General features: G+C 50.0%; 1 protein-coding gene across 3 annotated transcripts; it reads right to left on the reverse strand.

Moving 5' to 3' along the window:
* Positions 1-4,005: 4,005 nt before the first annotated feature.
* On the reverse strand, positions 4,006-17,681 carry LOC102386042 (ecto-ADP-ribosyltransferase 5-like). Of its 3 annotated transcripts, none has more exons than XM_014523933.2 (5): positions 17,072-17,681; positions 10,053-10,137; positions 6,587-7,298; positions 6,315-6,347; positions 4,006-6,194 (listed from the first exon to the last, which is right to left on the reverse strand). In XM_014523933.2, exons 2-5 carry the CDS (start codon positions 10,128-10,130, stop codon positions 6,052-6,054), a joined length of 966 nt encoding a protein of 321 aa, XP_014379419.1. In that variant the 5' UTR covers positions 10,131-10,137; positions 17,072-17,681; the 3' UTR covers positions 4,006-6,051. The 3 variants fall into 3 exon arrangements, with proteins under 3 accessions (XP_014379419.1, XP_014379418.1, XP_006032173.1); XM_014523932.2 differs by lacking the exon at positions 17,072-17,681 and adding an exon at positions 14,085-14,287; XM_006032111.3 differs by lacking the exon at positions 17,072-17,681 and adding an exon at positions 13,264-13,539.
* Positions 17,682-17,809: the final 128 nt, after the last annotated feature.

Here is a 17,809-nt window from a genome sequence, read left to right on the forward strand (position 1 = left end):
AACAGTGTCTCCCCCAAACCCTTCTGGTCCCCCCTAGTGAGTTTATAGACGGTCACCAGGTCCCCCCTCAGCCTTCTCTTGTGGAGGCTGAATAGGTTCAGGTCCCGCAGTCTCTCACTGTAGGGTCTGCCCTGTTGTCCCCGGATCATGCGGGTGGCCCTTCTCTGGACCCTCCTCTGTTGCTTTTAACCTTTGGGTGAAGCAGGAATCAAAGCGGGGTGTGACTTTACCTCTGCATGGACCCACCCCTGGGCACTGCATTGACCCTAGCGAGGCAAGGGGCGGGGGGGCACAGGGCTGGGGACTGAGAGCCACTGTGTGTGCAAGGGGCACACGCTCGCACTGCTGAAGCCCTCCAGCATCCTGGAGGGGGACAGTGGTTTCACACCCGCGCTCTCCAAGCTGCTGTCTGTGGGCACCTATGCACACGATGGACCTCTGCTCGGATGCATGCTAATTGCAGAAGCAATTAATCGAGTCGGCTGGACCGTGGTACTTAGCACACTCTAGCAGCCTCCGCATCCTGTGCATTCAGTGTCCCTGCATTTCAAAATGGTCGTTCCTCAAGGGAGCGATCCTACGGGTGGAGAAGGAGACAATCCCATTGCAAAGGAAAGGGGGCAAAGGGGCCAAGAAGCCCTCTTGGCTGAAAAGGGAAATCCAGGAAAGCCTAAGGGCAAAGGAGGAGGCATACAGGCTGTGGAAACAAGGGGTAGCTACCAAGGAGGAGTATACCTCCCTGGCTCACACTTGCAGGGAGGCAGCCAGAAAGGCCAAAGCAGCAATGGAAGTTAGGCTGGTGACCAAAATTAAAGACAACCAAAAGTCCTTCAGGTCCATAGGGAGCAAAAAGAAGGTGCAGCCTAACACAGGACCCTTACAGGACTGTCTAGGGCAATTGGTGACAGATAGGAGGGACAAGGTTGAACTCTTCCATGAGTTTTTTTGCCTCTGTATTCCTGTACATGGAGCAAGACAAATCTCCCAATTGCATTATAGACAGGCACAGGAGGAACACCGGCTCACCAATGGTCAGCACCAATCTAGTAAAGGGACACTTGGAGGGGCTGAATGTCAGCAGGCCTGGATGATCTTCGTCCCAGGGTGCTGAAGGAACTGGCTGGTGTCATAGCAGAGCCACTGGCACGGCTGTTTGAGCTCTTGTGGTGCTCAGGTCAGGTCCCAGAGGACTGGAAAAGGGCCAAAGTAATCCCTATTTTCAAGAAGGAGAGGATGGAGAATCTGGGTAATTATAGGCTGGCTATTCTCACCTCTATGCTTGGGAAAACCTTTGAAGAAATTATCAAGGATCACATTTGTGGGAGCCCAGCAGGAAAAATAATGCTGAAGGGCAACCAGCACGGACTCATAGCAGGTAGATCCTGCCTGACTAACCTTGTTTCTTTTTATAACCAGGTCTCAAAATGCTTAGATGCAGGAGTTGAGGTAGATGTTATCTACCTGGATTTTAGGAAGGCCTTCGATATGGTATCTCATCCTATTTTCATAAATAAGCTGAGAGGCTGTGAGGTAGATGGTTACATGGTCAGGTGGGTGGCAAATTGGCTTAAGGGTTGCACACAGACAGCGGTGGTGGACAGGTCGGTATTGATTGCTGTTTTCATCAGCAACTTGGATGAGGGCATGGAGAGCACCCTGTCCAAATTCGTGGATGACACCAAATTATGGGGTAAAGTTAACACGCTAGTGGGAAGGGATTGAGTCCAGGCAGATCTGGACAGGTTGGAGAAGTGGGCAGAAAAAGAGTAGGATGCAGCTCAACAAAGACAAGTGCAAAGTGCGGCACCTGGGGAGAAGGACTCACCAACACACCTGTAGGATAAGGGAGGACCTTCTCAGCAGCACAGCAGCAGAAAGGGATCCTGGAGTCAATGCTGACTCCTAGATGAACATGAGTCATCTGTGTGATGAAGCGATCAGTAAAGCTAACCGCACTTTATCATGCATTAGCAGGTGCATCACGAACAGGTCCAGGGAGGTGATGCTCCCCCTCTATGCGGTACTGGTCAGGCCACAGTTGGAGGACTGTGTCCAGTTTTGGGCGCTGCACTTCAGGAGGGATGTGGACAACATGGAGACGGTCAAGAGGAGGTCACTCGTATGGTTGGGGGCCAGCAGGTAAGGCCCTATGAGGAGAGATTGAGGGGCCTGGATCTCTTCAGACTCTGCATGAGAAGGCGGAGAGGTGATCTGGTGGCTGTCTACAAATCCATCAAGGGGGCAGCAAGGAATAGGAGATGCTTTATTTACCAGGGCACCCCCTGGAGTAACTAGGAACAATGGCCACGCACTGACGGAGAGCAGATTGAGGTTGGACATCCAGAAGAACTTCATGGGTAGGGTTGCCAGAATCTGGACTGGGCTCCCAAGGGTGGCTCTCCCCTACCTGGGGGTCTGTAAGAGGAGGCTGGACGTGCACCTGGCTGGGGTCACCTGACCCCAGCGCTCTTTCCTGCCCGGGGCAGGGGGTCGGACTCGATGATCTAGTGAGGTCCCTTCTGACCCAGACATCTGTGAAGGAGAAGCCAGGAGGAGGGAGTGAGAATGGCGTTTCAGGAATTTAAGGAATGACTGCTTTCCGGGTTGCAACCTGATCTCAGAGAGTGCCTGAGGTCAGTGCTTTAAACAAGGGCAGTGCTGTGGTCTGTTTGTGCTGAGTAAAATAACCATCCTGGGTGCAATAGGAAGCCAGCAGCAGAGAGAATTAACCTCTGTGCTAGACACTGTGAATGTTTGCCACGGAAGTAGAGCCTAATGAGTGGGCTGCTTTGCAGGGGCTGGTCACGTGTTTGTGCAACACAGTGTGTCAGAAGCAGCGGTGCGTGTTTGCTCTGTGCCTGTGGTGCAAGGCAGAGAGACTGTTGGAAGTGGGAGTGTGTGCGCTGTCAGTGGTGACGGGGGTGAGAAATGTCTTTGCTACCCTCCCTCTCCCCGCTGTCTAGGAGTAGTGTGGATTTCCTAGAAAGGAAAGTGTTAATAGCTTGTTAAGGCAAAAAAAAAAAAGTGTTTATAAGTGTGCAGCTATTAAGGTTTTTGCTGTTATCGATAGGGTTAATCAAGACAAGTGAACAAAGGCATTTCCTGAGGTTTGGGCAAAGAAAGAGTTCAAATGTGGCAAGATCCAGGTGGCTGTCTTGTTTGAGGGACCGAGCCCTCCTCCACCGAGGCAGTGTAAACATTCACTAGAGGATGAAATCGGATTATAACCCACAACGGATCGTTTGGTTTGCTAGGGAGTGGCAGCACAGATGCCAAGTGTGTAACTCCCTGATCTGGTCTCTCTGAAGGCAGACGGGAAAACCTGGAAACTACAGAGGGCTTCGAAGCTTTGAATGCAATAACAAGGGTTGTAGCTCCTGTTGTAGCAGAGTACCCTGAATTTCTAGCAGCTATAGCAGGAGGGCTAAAATGGTTTTCAATGGCCAATGTCATTTTTAAAAATTTTTTGCTACGTCCTTGGCACAAAAAGTGCCGGTAACACTTTGAGTTTATATTCAGGGAACAACAGTATTGTTTTATCCAAGTATCCTAAAGATTTCACAATGCCCATCAATAAGAATGGGGAAAAAGCTTTCTAGGCAGAAATTCTGAAGGAGAAATTGTCCCACTAAAGGAAAATCTCATCTTTAAAATGGCAATGTGGTTAAAATTGTAGCAAAGGTATTGGCATGCCACAATCCCACATTTAGAACAATTGTAAAGGTCCCAATTGCAATTGCCAAAATGGTGCAATGGGCCATTGAAAACAGTAAAATAAATATGGATGATCCTTGACGTTCAATATGTATAAAAAGCACCCCCAGCCAAAAATTGCAGTGATGTGTACGTTGCCATTGCACATGTCAGCACTGCGGTATGAATAATATTTCACTGAATAATGTGAATAATGAAAAATATGAATAATATTTCACTGAATAATGAAAAATATGAATAATATTTCACTGCGAGGAGTTTTCCTTGAATGGTTTGTGTGTCGGTAGCAAAGATGACTGATAGACCATGAGGCCTCGTTACCATCCATAGACTCAATGGCATCTTCCTCACCTAAGCAATAGCTTTATTACTACAACAAAAAATTATCTTGTCTGTTTTGTGTTGTTTGGTTTGGTTGGTTTATTTAAGTTGTCAAGAGCTTAAATGCATATGAATATCACAAAGATGTGATAAAAACTGTTGGTAATTCCCCCTCTAAAAATTGAATTTGTGTGTGGATCCCAGACCAGGACACTTGGATCCAGTTTGGACTGGAAAGTTGTCCTAATATTTGAAACGAAGGGCAGCAATTCATATGAAAGTCTCAAGTTGTAGATAAGGTTCCTTGGGTGAATTTGATATCTTTTATTAGACCAACCCAAATGGTTGGAGAATAGTTGTAGATGCCACTTGTTTAGCAAAATGGCATCTATTAAAAGGTAGGGTGTGTATTTTTTGCAAACAACTTGATGAAATGTTTTCAAGGCTATTAAAAGAATCTCATTGATATTGAAATGCTATTTATAATACCAACATACCAGGATTTGTGTGGAAAGCTGCATTAACTTATTATTTAAAAAAAGAAAAACAAGAACCTGCAGAGTTGATGGTTCGCTAAACCTTGGACCTCCGTGTTTAAAAGATGGTTAAAAACAAAGCTAAATTTGGCTCGGCAATGACCCGGGTAGCCGTGACAGATTGAAAGGTAGCTCTGCCTGTTGCAGTCTGAATTACCGAAGGATTTATTTACTATCAATTGGCCAACACATGGGAAACCCCCCCCCTGGTCGTACATATGCCATCTGAAAAGGCACACAGGGTCTGTGGTACATGTCAAACGCAATCATGCAACCCCCCCCCGGGCCTTGAGTCTCATGCGAGAGATTAACGAGCATCTGTCTGATGCCACCGTATTTCAGGGAACAAGGAGGGAAGTGTAGTGGGCAAACTGAGTTGTGCTAAGGCTCTTAGCCACAGTCCAGGCTTTGCAGGAACTAAGCAATAAAATTGAACAGAGTGCCTTCTGTGGCACCGGGAGATGCGAGTGCTGCAACTGGTGTGCTAGGTGAGCAAGGCACAACAGTTTCCTTATCAGAAATGTGCTTGGCATTTTGGGATGAGGAAGTTAGAAAAGTAATGAACAAACAAAGGAAAGGGGTGTTAGCATGCAGTGATCTGGGAGGACAGACACCGCTGCTTGCAGCCCTGCTTGAGCAGGCCTGGTACCACCCAAAGGTTACCACTGCAATGTCTAAAGAGCCACTTGCCAGGTTGTATTATGGGGAGGAAACTTGTAATAGTATTAGGGGTTACTATTAAATTATTGGATGAGTTGCCATGTCAACCCTCGGCGGGCTCTGGCAAAAAGAAATCCTATTCGTCACACAGTGACATGGAAAAAGGCAGTATTTCACTCTGGATCCAGCTCTGGTGCTGGTAGACCCCGTTTCTGTATTGCACAGGCTGATTCAGTAGAAGAGCAGCAAAGTCCTGATGAGTTATTACCGCATAGACAGGTTTACGCACCACCTCAATGTGGTTATCTTAAGCAAAGCTGGATACAAGCATTCACCTTTGCTCGGACCTTCTCAACGTGTGTTTTGAAGGCAAGAGCCCGATCTGAAGTAATATTCAGGCCTGCTGGGTCCACACATTGAGTCATCTTTGACTCCAGCGGCTGTTGAGCCCGCGCTTCACCGCTCGGTTCCTGAGATGAAATGGGTCGACTAGCGTGTGTTGCCTGGCCTCCGAAAAGCATCCATCCCAGTTTTGTGAAGAACTTTTCCTTCTCCAAAGGGACCTGGGTCATCTTCGTGAAGTGCTGGTTCTTCACCATCCTCAGTCGCAAGGCGGCATGGCGATTAACCATGCCATTGGCAGTTAAGAGATCAATACTCATGATTAAGTCTCTTTGGTAGCCAACTTCAACAGTTTGCATCGAATTGAATGCCTGCCTGGCTCATGACCACCTGGTTCTGCGATCAGCGCTGGCTTGTTCACTGGCGGAGTATGAAAAGTTCCCACCGTGGAAGTGTATGGCGCAGAAGTGAAATAGGTCTAGAGCTCACTGGACATGACAGCTTTCCTCTTGGTGTCCTGAGGGGGGCTATGTGAGTCTCTTGCCAGATGTTCAGTATCCTCATCCGAGTGCTGGTGCTGATGTTGCCCAGATGTTCCAGTGCTGGGAGCCGTTTGAAGACCTGGATACACACAGACAGCAAACAGTTAACTCTACTTGTTTCATGGTGTTTGTCTGGTCAAGCCGCTTCCCCCCGGAGGAAAGGGACTTTTCCTAGCAATGAAAACACAAAGGATCCTACCAGAGCGGTGAATACATTCTGCCTTCTTCTCGTCTGCAAAGGAAACAGAGGGTTTTAGTTCAATGAATGGCAACTGTCCATCCCATGAGGACTATTCCACACACACGGACCCTACAAGAACGATGTGGATCTGGTCCATGGCCTGTGTGTCTCTACCAGCCCCGGTGACTATGTCTGTCTCTATCAACAAAGTTCTCTGCGGTTGCTTTTTTCAAATGCAACCAGACACACAACCCCCTGCAAGCATTATGCACGCGCGGCCCAGTACTCACGCCCCAGGTAGGCACAGTTAAAGTGGCTGCAGGTCCGGTTGGTGCTTTGGAGGACAAAGCTGTTGTTCCTGTCTCCTGCATCCACACTGAATATCTCATGGGTGGGGATGAGCACTTCCTCCTCTTCCTTATAATGCGAGAAGCGCACAATATTAACCCCGAAGCAGGTGTGGATGGTGAAGAAGGAATCGTCTCCAAATGCCTCAGCTATGTCCTTTTCCAACGAGGAAGAGGCAAAGTACCCAAACCTGATGGGACCAGCACCACTGCTCTGAAATATAACATCACGAATGCCCCTGTACACCGGCATGCCGTACATCACCTCACACTCCTCTCTCAGGAGCTGTAAAGCTCTTGTCAGGTAGTAATGAAAGGCTTTGAAATGGAAACCGGTGTTGTAGGCCACTGGAGAGGCACCGGCGGTCCTCACGGCCTCATTAAACTCTTTGTGAAATTCATTGTCCGTGTAGGCTATGATCGCTCTCCCATGCTCTTCCTTAAAGTCACTGGGAAGAGTAGCGATCACATTTTTCTTTCTCTTCACTTTTTTCCATTTGCTTTCTGTTTTCTCCCAGGTGGTTTTCAATATCTTGGATATTTTCATCTCTCTCTCCATCAGGGCTGGTGCAATTTCTTCCATTTCCTCAGTGCACTCCATGTACTGGTCGTCAAAAGCATCGGGCATCATGTCCATCACTAACTCGCTTTTCATCTAGGGGAATAAAGCCAAGACAGATCTATTTTTGAGTATGTGGCTGTAGAGCCTGGAGGGCCCAGCCAGGCTCTGGGGCTCACGGATGGCAAAATATAGCTTCTGCTCCATCAAAAGCACACAGTTTAAATAGGAAAAGTTTGGCTCCTTGGGAGGCCTTGGCCTGTCTACTATAGGCCTCACTGGAGCATAGATTGGTGCAACCATTAAGCAATGCATATAGGAATCATACAGAGGCCCATTAGCAGCATGAACCAAAGTCGGCTTCAGTAACAGCTTGGATCTTGGTGACTTGAAGGCAGACTGTATAGGACCAAAGCAGAAATGACAGGCAAGTGAGGAATATTAGCATCTAGGCATATCAGAAGGCCAGTGGATGGAAAGCAAAGGATAAGATGGGTAGAAGACACCAAAACAGAGCTCACAGTGTCCTGGTAAGCAGGTCTCCCTATCTGGCATGAAGGTCCCAATGTTTGGTGAAAACTGGATGTGAATGAAGTCACCTAAACACATGTGGTGATCGGTGAGAAAGAGGAGCTGTTTGCTGCAAACAGAAAGTTGTTCTGATGGATACATGCAAGAGGACCTGGGAACCCTAAATACTTTGCCCTGAGCTAGGGGCCCTGCTTTATACTGGGACCACACTCAACAGCTAAACCTGGGTAGCGCCAGACCTCAATAGGGACATGAAGTTAGTGTCTAGTCTTGTGTGTGAGCAAGAAAACTCAAGGGAGCCCTTGTTACTAAGAAATGGAGCTCATGGTCTCTGTATTACAACTAATGAGGTTATTAGGAGAAGCTGTAGTATAACATCCCCAATGGTACCCTGAGGGCATGTCTACATGTGCATTAATGCACTTTTCCTAATGTGCATTAAATACCTCCAATACAAGTGCCTCATATTGGAATATAAATTAAGTACCTCCAGTATGAGGTACTAAATAAATGAGCATTAGGCTGCAATAATGGGCAGTAGCACAAGCACATGCTTTTTAGGTGATGCTTAATGCACAGCAGCCTATTCCACCGCATTTTAGTGTATTAGCATGGTTTTTTATATGCCACTGTAATGCAAAGTAGAACAGGCTAATGCACATTAAAGTGCATGTGTAGACACTCCCTGAGAGGCCACCCAAGCAGAAGGAGCCTGACATAACCAGTACTACTCCACCCCTCACCACACTCAATGGAGTTCAACACCAATGGGGATGGGACCCTGGAGGAGCTGGGGACAGAACTCATGGCTTCCCTGGGTCAGCGGGCAGTGGGCATTGATCGGGTGCCAGACAGGCTGGCTGGGTATCCACTTTCTAATGGAAACCTAAGGAAGGTGGACTTCGTGCCAGCTGTATAATGGGAGCCTCTGGGAAGTTGACCTGGTGCCCACTTTATACTGGAAGTCTATGGGAGGTTGACCTGGCTCCAGCTGTATAATGAAGGCCTAAATCATGTAGGGGATCCCACCTTCACTTCTCCTGGGCCTGGCCCCCCTTGGTGAAATGGGCTGAGCCAGATTGATGCACCAGCCATGGATATGGGCAGGAAAGGGAGGGGAAGGGGAAGAGGAGGATGGTGGAGCAGAAGGGATGTTGAAGGTCTGGGGTGGGAATGAGCTGGGGAAAGGGGCTGGGTACGGGGAGAGGTGGAAGGGGACAAAAAAGATGTTGCGCGGGTGGAGAGGAGGGCTTGGGGGCATGGGCAACAATTGGTGATAGACAGACAGACAATGGCTTGAGGAGCTCACATGTAATACTGGGGGCTGAAATGGGGGCAGAATTGAGGCTGTGGGCTTGGAAGGGCCAAGAGGAGGGGCCGTGGCCATGCTGAATCCCTGCTGGGGGCTGCGGCATAGAGAGGCAGGGCTGGCGGGGTTGGGAAGACGATCAGCAAGCGGAGAATGGCTGGAGCGGCCCGGGGCAATCGAGGCAGACCCTGGTGTTGGGAGTGGTAGGCACGAGGGCATCGCTCTCCCAGTTAGTCTCTCGGGTGCCATCCTGCCCTGCCGGCTGCCTGATTTCACATGGATGCCCCCACGCTTGCCTGTCTTTCCCACCGAGCAGTTGGTCCCATAAAAGAGGTCACCCCCCAGCGTGCTTGCTAAGCAGCTCTGAGACTTCAGGAAGGGAAACATCGGACAAAAGAGCAAGCGAGTCCAACGGGGGCATGAGCAAGAAGGAAACCGATATCGTTAGGTTCAGCGTGGAGGCTGCTGAGGCACGTGTGCGCACGTACAACACGGGACGGGACAGGCGTGGAAGCAGCAGGGCGGGCAGCGCAGAGGATCGCCGCGGCTCCGGAGGGGTTGTTCCCAGCTAGACGGCGTCCTGTGCTTAACAGAGCTCAGCTGCAGGCGAAGCGAAGGGGACGGCGTGTGCGCTGCATCAGGGAACGTCGCACATCAGCGGGGTGAGAGGGAACCGACAACGAGAAGAAGGAAACAAGGCGCAGTTTCGTTGCACGGTGTTGTTCGCTGCTACTTTTGCAAGTGAGCAAGAGCGGTGGAGGTTCAGCGCCGTCCACTTCCCCGGCTTGGTGTCAGGTGGGGGTTGAATGGGAGACTCTCCCCCCCTGCCAGGAAGGCCAGGAAGGGACTTTGCACCCCCCTGAAATGCTGTATGTGACTTCTGGACTCCTGTTTGTATTCGTTTCCTCCATCCTGTGAAGGCCTGGGCACTGCTCACAACTGCTACAGAGCCAGAAGTCAGTCTCACAGGGCTCAAACTGCAGAAAAGAGCTACTTGGAGAAAATTTTACCTGTGGGCTCTCCAGGAGGGTTTGAAGATACAGCCATATCGCAACAGGCAGGAGCATCAAAACCGTTGCCACTGTCATTGTGGAGCTGTAGAAAAATCCAATGGTCATGTGAGTGTAGGTTTTGGGGAAGGACAAAAACTTGTGCCCTTCCCATGGTTTCACAGTCCGGCAGGAAATTGCTACCTCATTATTTAGGTCTCGTGGGCCGTGGCCACGACTTCCCACATGCTAAAACTGTGGTAGAGTTTCAAATTTAGATTTAAAAATAGGAACCAAATCTAACCAATTATGAAAAATAGGAACCAAAAAAGCCTTGCCACCCTCCCACCCCATTGCTGCCTGGCTCTGCTCACAGCGAACGCAGCTGTTTGCCTTCAGACATGCGCCAGGAAACCGTTCTGAATGCTACGTGCCGATAAAACCACGACCTTTTCCTGTTCGATCTGCAAACAGACAGTAGAAAGAGGAGATGCTTTGCATGTGGGATATGTAGCTGCAGTCCTGTTTCCTTTGCTATCTTTGCATGCGTTTGAAATGAAAAGTCTCCCTTGGGAGTGAAGGGGCATCACACATCAGCAGAAGGAAGCAGTGAATTGCAGGGGCATCGCAAGGGCGGATCTAGGATTTTTTGCAAATGATGCGGTCACATCTAACACAACACATGTTTTTCTCCAAGAAAAGAAGAAACTGGGAAGTTTAGCCAGGGGCCTATGGCTAGATGATTCTGTTTAAAATGCAAACAAATACAAATCACTTTTCTTGGAAGGGTCATTGCTTTGCTGTAGCATGTGTTAAATATTAAAAAAACCACGACAGACTAGGCAAACACTACTCAAAAGATGCTGTTTCTCTAGTCCCGTTGTCTTTAGCATCAAAGGCACATCTCTTTCAGGTTCACAAAACAAAATGTAGCCTCCTAAGTGTCTTCATTTCTCCAGGCCTCATTTCCCCATTGGTAAAAAGGGGACAGGTCTGTGTCTGTCCACCTCCCTTCTCCCCAGCCTGCTTGTGTTAATTTGGGAGCACTGCAAGCTCGGTACGTTCCCCTCACTCACTGTTTGCACGGCCCCCAGCGCAATTCGACCCCCCATCTACAGCAAAGTGCCCTTCCTCAAATCTTGTCCCATGTCTCTCCCGACCGTACAGCTGGTCCAATAATAGATATCATCAAAAAAGCCCCTTTTTCTTGCATATGTCCTGGACCAGCACAGCTGCTATAACACTCTGATGCTACCAAAGACGTGGGAACTTAGGTGTGGATCCCACTGAAGCATGCACAAGAGCCCAGCGCCAGGCATCCTGGGATATTTTTCAGGTAAAAATGGTGATTTTCAGGCAGTTTTGCAGCAGCTGGTTTGGGTCAGGGCTCTACATTGTGCCTCGGTCCCGGTTAGGGATTTACAGGGCTGATCTGCTTCTAACCCCGCTCTGAACATAATGCAAGTATCACCTGGATAGCAAAGAAATCAGCATCGGGTTGCCCAAGATTTGCAACAGAAGGAAATAATAGCAGCGTTCCAGCGAGCTTCGGACATGTGGGGAGATTCAGCGTGCAAAAGCCATTGCAGAGGGAACCAACTTCCTTGCTGAGCAATGGACGGAGACAAAACTTGCCAGGAGGAAACCTCCCTGCAGCCCTCAGTTGACGTCATGCTGCTGTTGGCCACATCTGCTTAGCAGAACATTGTTTAGGACTTACTGGAAATACTTAACTTGAAAAGGGCGTCTGTTGAAACAGCCCAGGCAGTTAATTTGACTTGTGATAGCCCTCTTTGTTGATGGGCTTTCTATCAACTGCAGGCCATTTGGTCTCATTCAGGAAACAAAGAGCAAGGGGAATAAACACTTGGAGCCACATGCCAATACCCTGGGATCCTGCTGCCCTGCTTAATTAAATTATGTTAACAAAGCGCAGGGTAAAAGGAATGAGGAACTATGCAGAGAGGAGAGGACAATGCGTCGCACTGATATGAGAGGTTATCAGGCGGGAGGGAGGTAATTCCTCAAGGACGGGTCTTGGGATCAATCTTGCTTAACATTTGATCAAATACTTTGGCATGAAAAGTGGGGCGTCGTCTGGTGGAGCGAGCTGCGAGACACGAAGGAGGTTGAGAGAGGGACCTGGAAAGAGCGGATGCTCTTGAAGACAGGAAACCATCTTTGTACTCCTTAAAAACAAACGGTCTATCTAGCACTTGCAACCAGAATTTCTTTTATAAGAGGGAGGGGATCAACGGGCAACAAGAGAGAAGCCCGACCTGGGGTTTCTGGTTGATCTGGGCCTCCAGCGTGACGCAGCCACAAAAAACCCACTAATGCATGCACCTAGGGTTCAAATTATGGAGGAGATCGGGGGGCTGAGCCTCCCGCAAAAGACAAGAGCCCCCCGGTAGGATTAAAAAATCATAACCGGGGGCGGTATCCAATTTTAGTCGGGCATTGCTCAACTTTTTTAGCAGAAACAACGTCATTCAAACCCGGCGTGCACCAGGCGATGAGTTTCCAGCAGAGACGGGTACAGGTGAATGCTTTTGTATGACCCAGGGAGACCTCGTCTAGACCAGGGCATGCCCTTCTGGGCAAGGAAGATGAACTTGCAGTGCGGCAGGCGCACAGAAGGGCCTGGGCACTCCTCTCCGGCGATGGTCGCTCTGTTTTGGGGAGGAATTGGGGCCATGGCTCTGCAGCCCCTCAGCCTCTGCCGTGGGTCTGCCCGGGCTCTCATCTATTGCCTTGTTCTGTGGCTTCTAAATCCTGGGCTTTAAGACTGAGACAACTCTCTGCCCACACCCTGAGCTGCAGGCAGGGCGTGCAACTGTTCATGCAAATCGCTGGCTGCAGGGAGCCTGGTTTGAATAGACAGACAAGGGTCTTTGGGTAAACGTGTGATATCTTTGACTAGACCAACTAAGTAGTAGGGAAAATGGTTCTTTGCAAGCTTTTGGGTACAAATGCCCTTCTTCAGGCATAGGGAGACCCCCAAAGCAGGTCCCTACTTAGCTTGGTCCTGCCCTCCAGTCCCCTCTCCCCCTCCCATAGCACCCTCCTGCCGCCTTTCGTAAAGGACCCCGAGGCCACGATCCTTTCCTCAGTGATGGGCTTAGGATGTAACCATGCCCACATGCCGGCCGGCTCCCTGGGGAAGCCACTGAACCCAGCACCGGGGACGAGGAGCCGGGCCAGTGGCACAGCTCTTAATAGGAAAACTCACCAGTTTCCAGCCATGGGACCTCGTGACCAGTCGGTTGCAATGCAGCTGCAACCCAGGGCAGGGTTTCTCTCCTGTGCGTTCCCTTGTCGAGGCACAAATGCAACAGAAATGCCGACAGGGTGGGGGAAACCTTTATGGGGGCTGCAAGACCTGACTTCCCAGTGCCCGAGGTCCCCAGCAGGCTGCTGAGCAGAACAAAGGCGGCGAGGATTTCATACAAGAGCATATCGCAGGGAGCAGCCAGAGTTTGCATAAAGGACTTCCTTGCTCACTTTCGTTTTCAGGATGGCTGGGGCTGTTGAAGAAAAAGGGCACGATCCAAACCCCACGGCCGTCCAGGGGAGGCCTTTCTGGTTTCAGTTGACCTTGGCATCAGGCCCGTTCGGTGTGATGCTGACGGCAGGCAGGGGCGTGTGGGCACAGCTCCCAGGCCTCCAGCCGCCCCCACAAAACCACCCTTTTCTAACTTGATATCTCCCTGTCCCCAAATCCTGTGCAATGACACAGCCAAATCAGAAACACCCTGGGCTGGGTGCCGACCTCAAATCCCAGTTAAACACCATCTTACTACAACTTTGGATCCTGCAGCTTTCTGCTTTTAATGCTCAGCAGCTGCATTGAGCTCTGAGCTAATGACCTGGTCCAAGCAGCCGGCGCCCCAGAACGGGGGTGTTGAAACAAATGAGATTTTTCAATTGCTTCAGCACATGCCTTTTGTTTCTGGAGAAGTGTTTGCCACGATCTAGTCTGTCTTGCCAATCTATTCTGTCCTCCCTGTGTTCGGCGTGTGAGCAAACCCAGCCCCTCTGGTTAATGCTTACGGCATTTGGTGACCAGGATGCCGTCGGCTGCTCTCTCCCCGCTTCGCTTTGACTCCTGTTTCGCACCAGGTCTGCAAGCGCGGGTTCAGGGGATGCTCCCCGGGAACCGCTGAAGGTATACAGGACCTCGGCGTATTCCAGTCTAAAGGCAGCCAGAGATGGGTTTGACCTTCTTCCCCTTCGACTTGGCTTCTGTTGTGCTCTCTTTTTCTTTCTGTATCGCTCCCTCTCCTCTGTGCTTCCGGCTCCGTGGCTGCAGTGTCAGGTGTGGCCTTTCCTCTACCATCGTGCTCTTTCCGCTGTCATTTTGCTTGCAAACCCCAAGCCTCCCAAGCAGAGCACCCTCTGAAACACTGATCTTCCCTCTCCGGGGAGCTGCTGGGGCTTTGCGTGCCCCACTGATCCGTAAGCCATGCTTTGCCGCCCCCCGAGAGCAGCCTTTAGGCTACTGTACCAGGTCCCCAGACTGAGTTATCCCAACGCAGGAGCATGCATCCCCCCAAACTGCACCAAAGGCCCCAAAGCCAAAGGGTACCCATGTCAGGGAAGGCAGCGAAGCAGGCGATTCATGGTGTAGTGCGCAGGTTTGTTATTACCCTGAAATAGAACAGTTTTCTGATAAGCATACTGTTAGGTTTACAATAATTTAGATTATTAGGAAGTATTAGCTTTACCGCTGAATACAAGGCATGGCCTGTGGCCTAGCAATACAGCTGACCACAAGGCAGATTGATAGCTAAGCCTTTGCTTGTGTCAAGTAACCATTTTAACTGTATTAAGCATTTTCTGAGTTAAAACGTGGATCTGTGTCTGTGTGCTGAAAAATCAGCTACAGCAAGAAGTAAGGTAAGACAGGGAAACCATTGTTCTGGGTGCACTGGTTGTGTCCTTGAGAAGTATCTACTACTGTGTAAGGTTTTGCTAACATATTATAATGTTACTGTTACTTAACTTTTAGCTTTTAAAAAAGTGCTAGTTCAGCTTAATAGAAATATGCTGTTACAAAGATTTGAAAAGCACCACCCAAGTATTGCTTTTTTGTTAACCATGAAGTCTTGCCTTGTTGTAATAAGTATAAAAGATCACCTCACCCTTAGGGGGGGGGCATTTTGCCTTTTGCTGGCTTTATGGTCTTTGCTCGAGCAAATAAACAGCTGTCTTTCTTTACCCGCGTTGTCTGTCAATCAAATTACAGCGAGACAACGAACCTTAGGGAGGTTTCTCCCACCACAATGGGAAGGTCAGAGCCAGGCAATAGCTAAACAAGCCCAGCAAAGTCAGTGAGAGGAGAAACAAAGGAAAAGCCCCATGCAGATGTCCAGGAAGCCCGGGGTGTGACTTTGAAGGGGTAAAGGGAAGCTGTAGTCCGCGGTGTTGACCGCACCAGTCACAAACACCCAGCGACAGGAACACCCTCGCCGTACAACCGTGAAGCTAGCACAGCTGCAGGCGCAGGGGAGGAGGGTTCAAGGCAGGCATCAGCAGCACGGCACAAGGCGTGGAGCCACGGTGGGGAGGAGACCCCGGAACGGGGCTGTTGGCTCGTTTCCGCTCGCTGGAGAAACCCCAAGCACTGTCCCCTGCTCTGCATCTCTCCCTCGAAGCAGGCTGTGAGAAGCAGAGGGGGCTGGCTTGTTTGTCCTGCCTTCCGCTCCATGGCTTTCTCCTTCCTGCAATGACCTCTTTCCCGCTACAACATGCAGGAAGCCTGCAGAGCTCAAGCACAAACCATTTGCGTCAGGCTACGCGATCTATTAATGTGGGGAACATCCGTCAGGGCAGCCGGGCACTGAGATGCTGCTGGAAAGACACGGGTCAAAAAACCAACACGCAACAAAGAGCTCCTTGCATTGCGTTCTAGTTTCCCCTGAACTCCTAGGGGCCGCGGGGAACTCACACAGAGGAGGAGCTGGGGCAGGGATGCTCCCAACCCAGATGCTGAGGTGGGAGCCAGGTACAGCCATCGCTCAGGGAGTACAGCCCCGCCATCCTAGATAGCCTGGCTCACAGCTCCAGGCTGGAAGGAGGCCCCGATCCCTGCTCAGGGACTGCAGCCAGGCCTCCTTTGGAGTAGGCAGCTGAGCCAGGTCAGCCATGCAAGAGACAGACCTCCTCCCACCATGCCATGTTGCCCAGCTGAGGCCAGGGACAGAGCCTGGGTCACCCCTCCCATAGGAAGGCAGGGCTGGAAGGAGCCTTCTGTCCCCTGCATTTGCCATGACCCGTCTTGGCTCCTTGAACCTCACAGCCATGGAGCACCCTATTGCTCTCGGATGCCCTCGGGGTAAGGAGCAGGGGCGACATGAGTTGCCTGTCACTGCAGGGCTGGGAATTTGGGGGGTGAAATGCTGCTGCAATGATTGCAGGAACAGGAGCACACCCAGTGCTTGCAGGAAAGCCGCCCCGGGAGAGGGTGCCAAGGACTAGTAAGGGCACCAGCACAACCCTTCCAAAGAAAGGGAGAGGGGAGAGACACAGACATCAAGTAAGCATTGATTCTCCGCCCAGGGGTGACCAGAGCCGTACACCATCCTCCATACAGGGCCTTACCAGCGCCTTGTACAGTGGTGCTGGGATTTCTCTGCCACTAATGACTACTGGCTACCCAACACTACTGACCTATGGTCTGACTACTGGCCATCAGGCCTCAGGTCAGACTATAGGTCCATGCTGCCCAGAGTCCGGCATCACTCAGCAGCAGGGAACAGAGGCTGGAAGGGAGAGTGATCTGGGTCAGACCGGGGCTTTTCCCCCTGCTCCTTGCTGCCTCCCACTCCTTGCATGGGGGTGCATGCAGGTGTTTGCACCACTGATCAGCAGAGCACGTTTAGGGATCATTAAAGCACAAGTAACCCTTAAATGGAACGTGAAAGACAAACGCAGACCACCCAGTGCCTGAAAATCAAAGTTTAACTTTATTAGTACAAGTATTATCTCAGCAGTTTCTATATTCAGAGAGAGAAAAACACTTAGTACAATGATCTCACCCAATCCCCGATGTTACTTTGCTTCACAGAAGAGACGGCCTCTCGGTTCCTGAAGCAAAGGGTGCGTCGTTGCCTGGGATGATCCAGACAGGTGTTGAAAGCTGGATTCGCGATGGAAATGATGATGATGACGATGACACACTTCACTTCCTTGCTTCCTCCTTTAATGCTTGGCTTTAACTTGACTGCTTTGGTGACTCCTTGCTTTTGGATTGGTCTTTCTGCAGTCAGCATATTGTTCATATTTTATCCTGTCAACATATTCCTTTGTTCAACATCCCCATTACGAGCACACCTTACTTTAAGCATTGTCCATTGGTCTCCTTTATCACCTTTCATTAACATAGCAAATCGTTTCCTCCCTCTGATTCAGCTGGTTAGCGCCAAGTTCGGTTAATCTGAGCTAGTAACAAAACTATTACTATGTTGTGTTAGAAAAAGTCTCACAGTGATAGGAAAAGGAAAGAAACAGCATGCGGGCAAGCTCAAGGCCATAAGCTGCTTGCAAGAAACAAGGCCAGCTGATATTGCCAACGCCAGCGAAACGAAAAGTTCACATACCAATGAGGCCATACAGAACTGTAGGCTGAATTTAAAAGAAAACTTTAAACGATGCTATAATTCACCACTCTATAAACAGGTGCAACTTATAGCATAAAATGTGACAAGCTACCCTAGCACGGGTGCACTTGCACCCCCTGAGATCGGCCATGCACCCCTGGAAGCGCCAGCCGTCAA

Source organism: Alligator sinensis, unplaced genomic scaffold (assembly GCF_000455745.1).
Source record: "Alligator sinensis unplaced genomic scaffold, ASM45574v1 scaffold364_1, whole genome shotgun sequence".
NCBI lineage: Eukaryota > Metazoa > Chordata > Crocodylia > Alligatoridae > Alligator > Alligator sinensis.

What these genes read in the sequence shown, in the direction of transcription:
- LOC102386042 (XM_006032111.3), bottom strand. An exon ending in CCCTCCTGGAGAGCCCACAG is followed by an intron (nt 7,299 to 10,052) that starts GTAAAATTTTCT and finishes TTATTCCCCTAG; the next exon opens with ATGAAAAGCGAGTTAGTGAT. An exon ending in AGAATGTATTCACCGCTCTG is followed by an intron (nt 6,195 to 6,314) that starts GTAGGATCCTTT and finishes GTGTGTATCCAG; the next exon opens with GTCTTCAAACGGCTCCCAGC.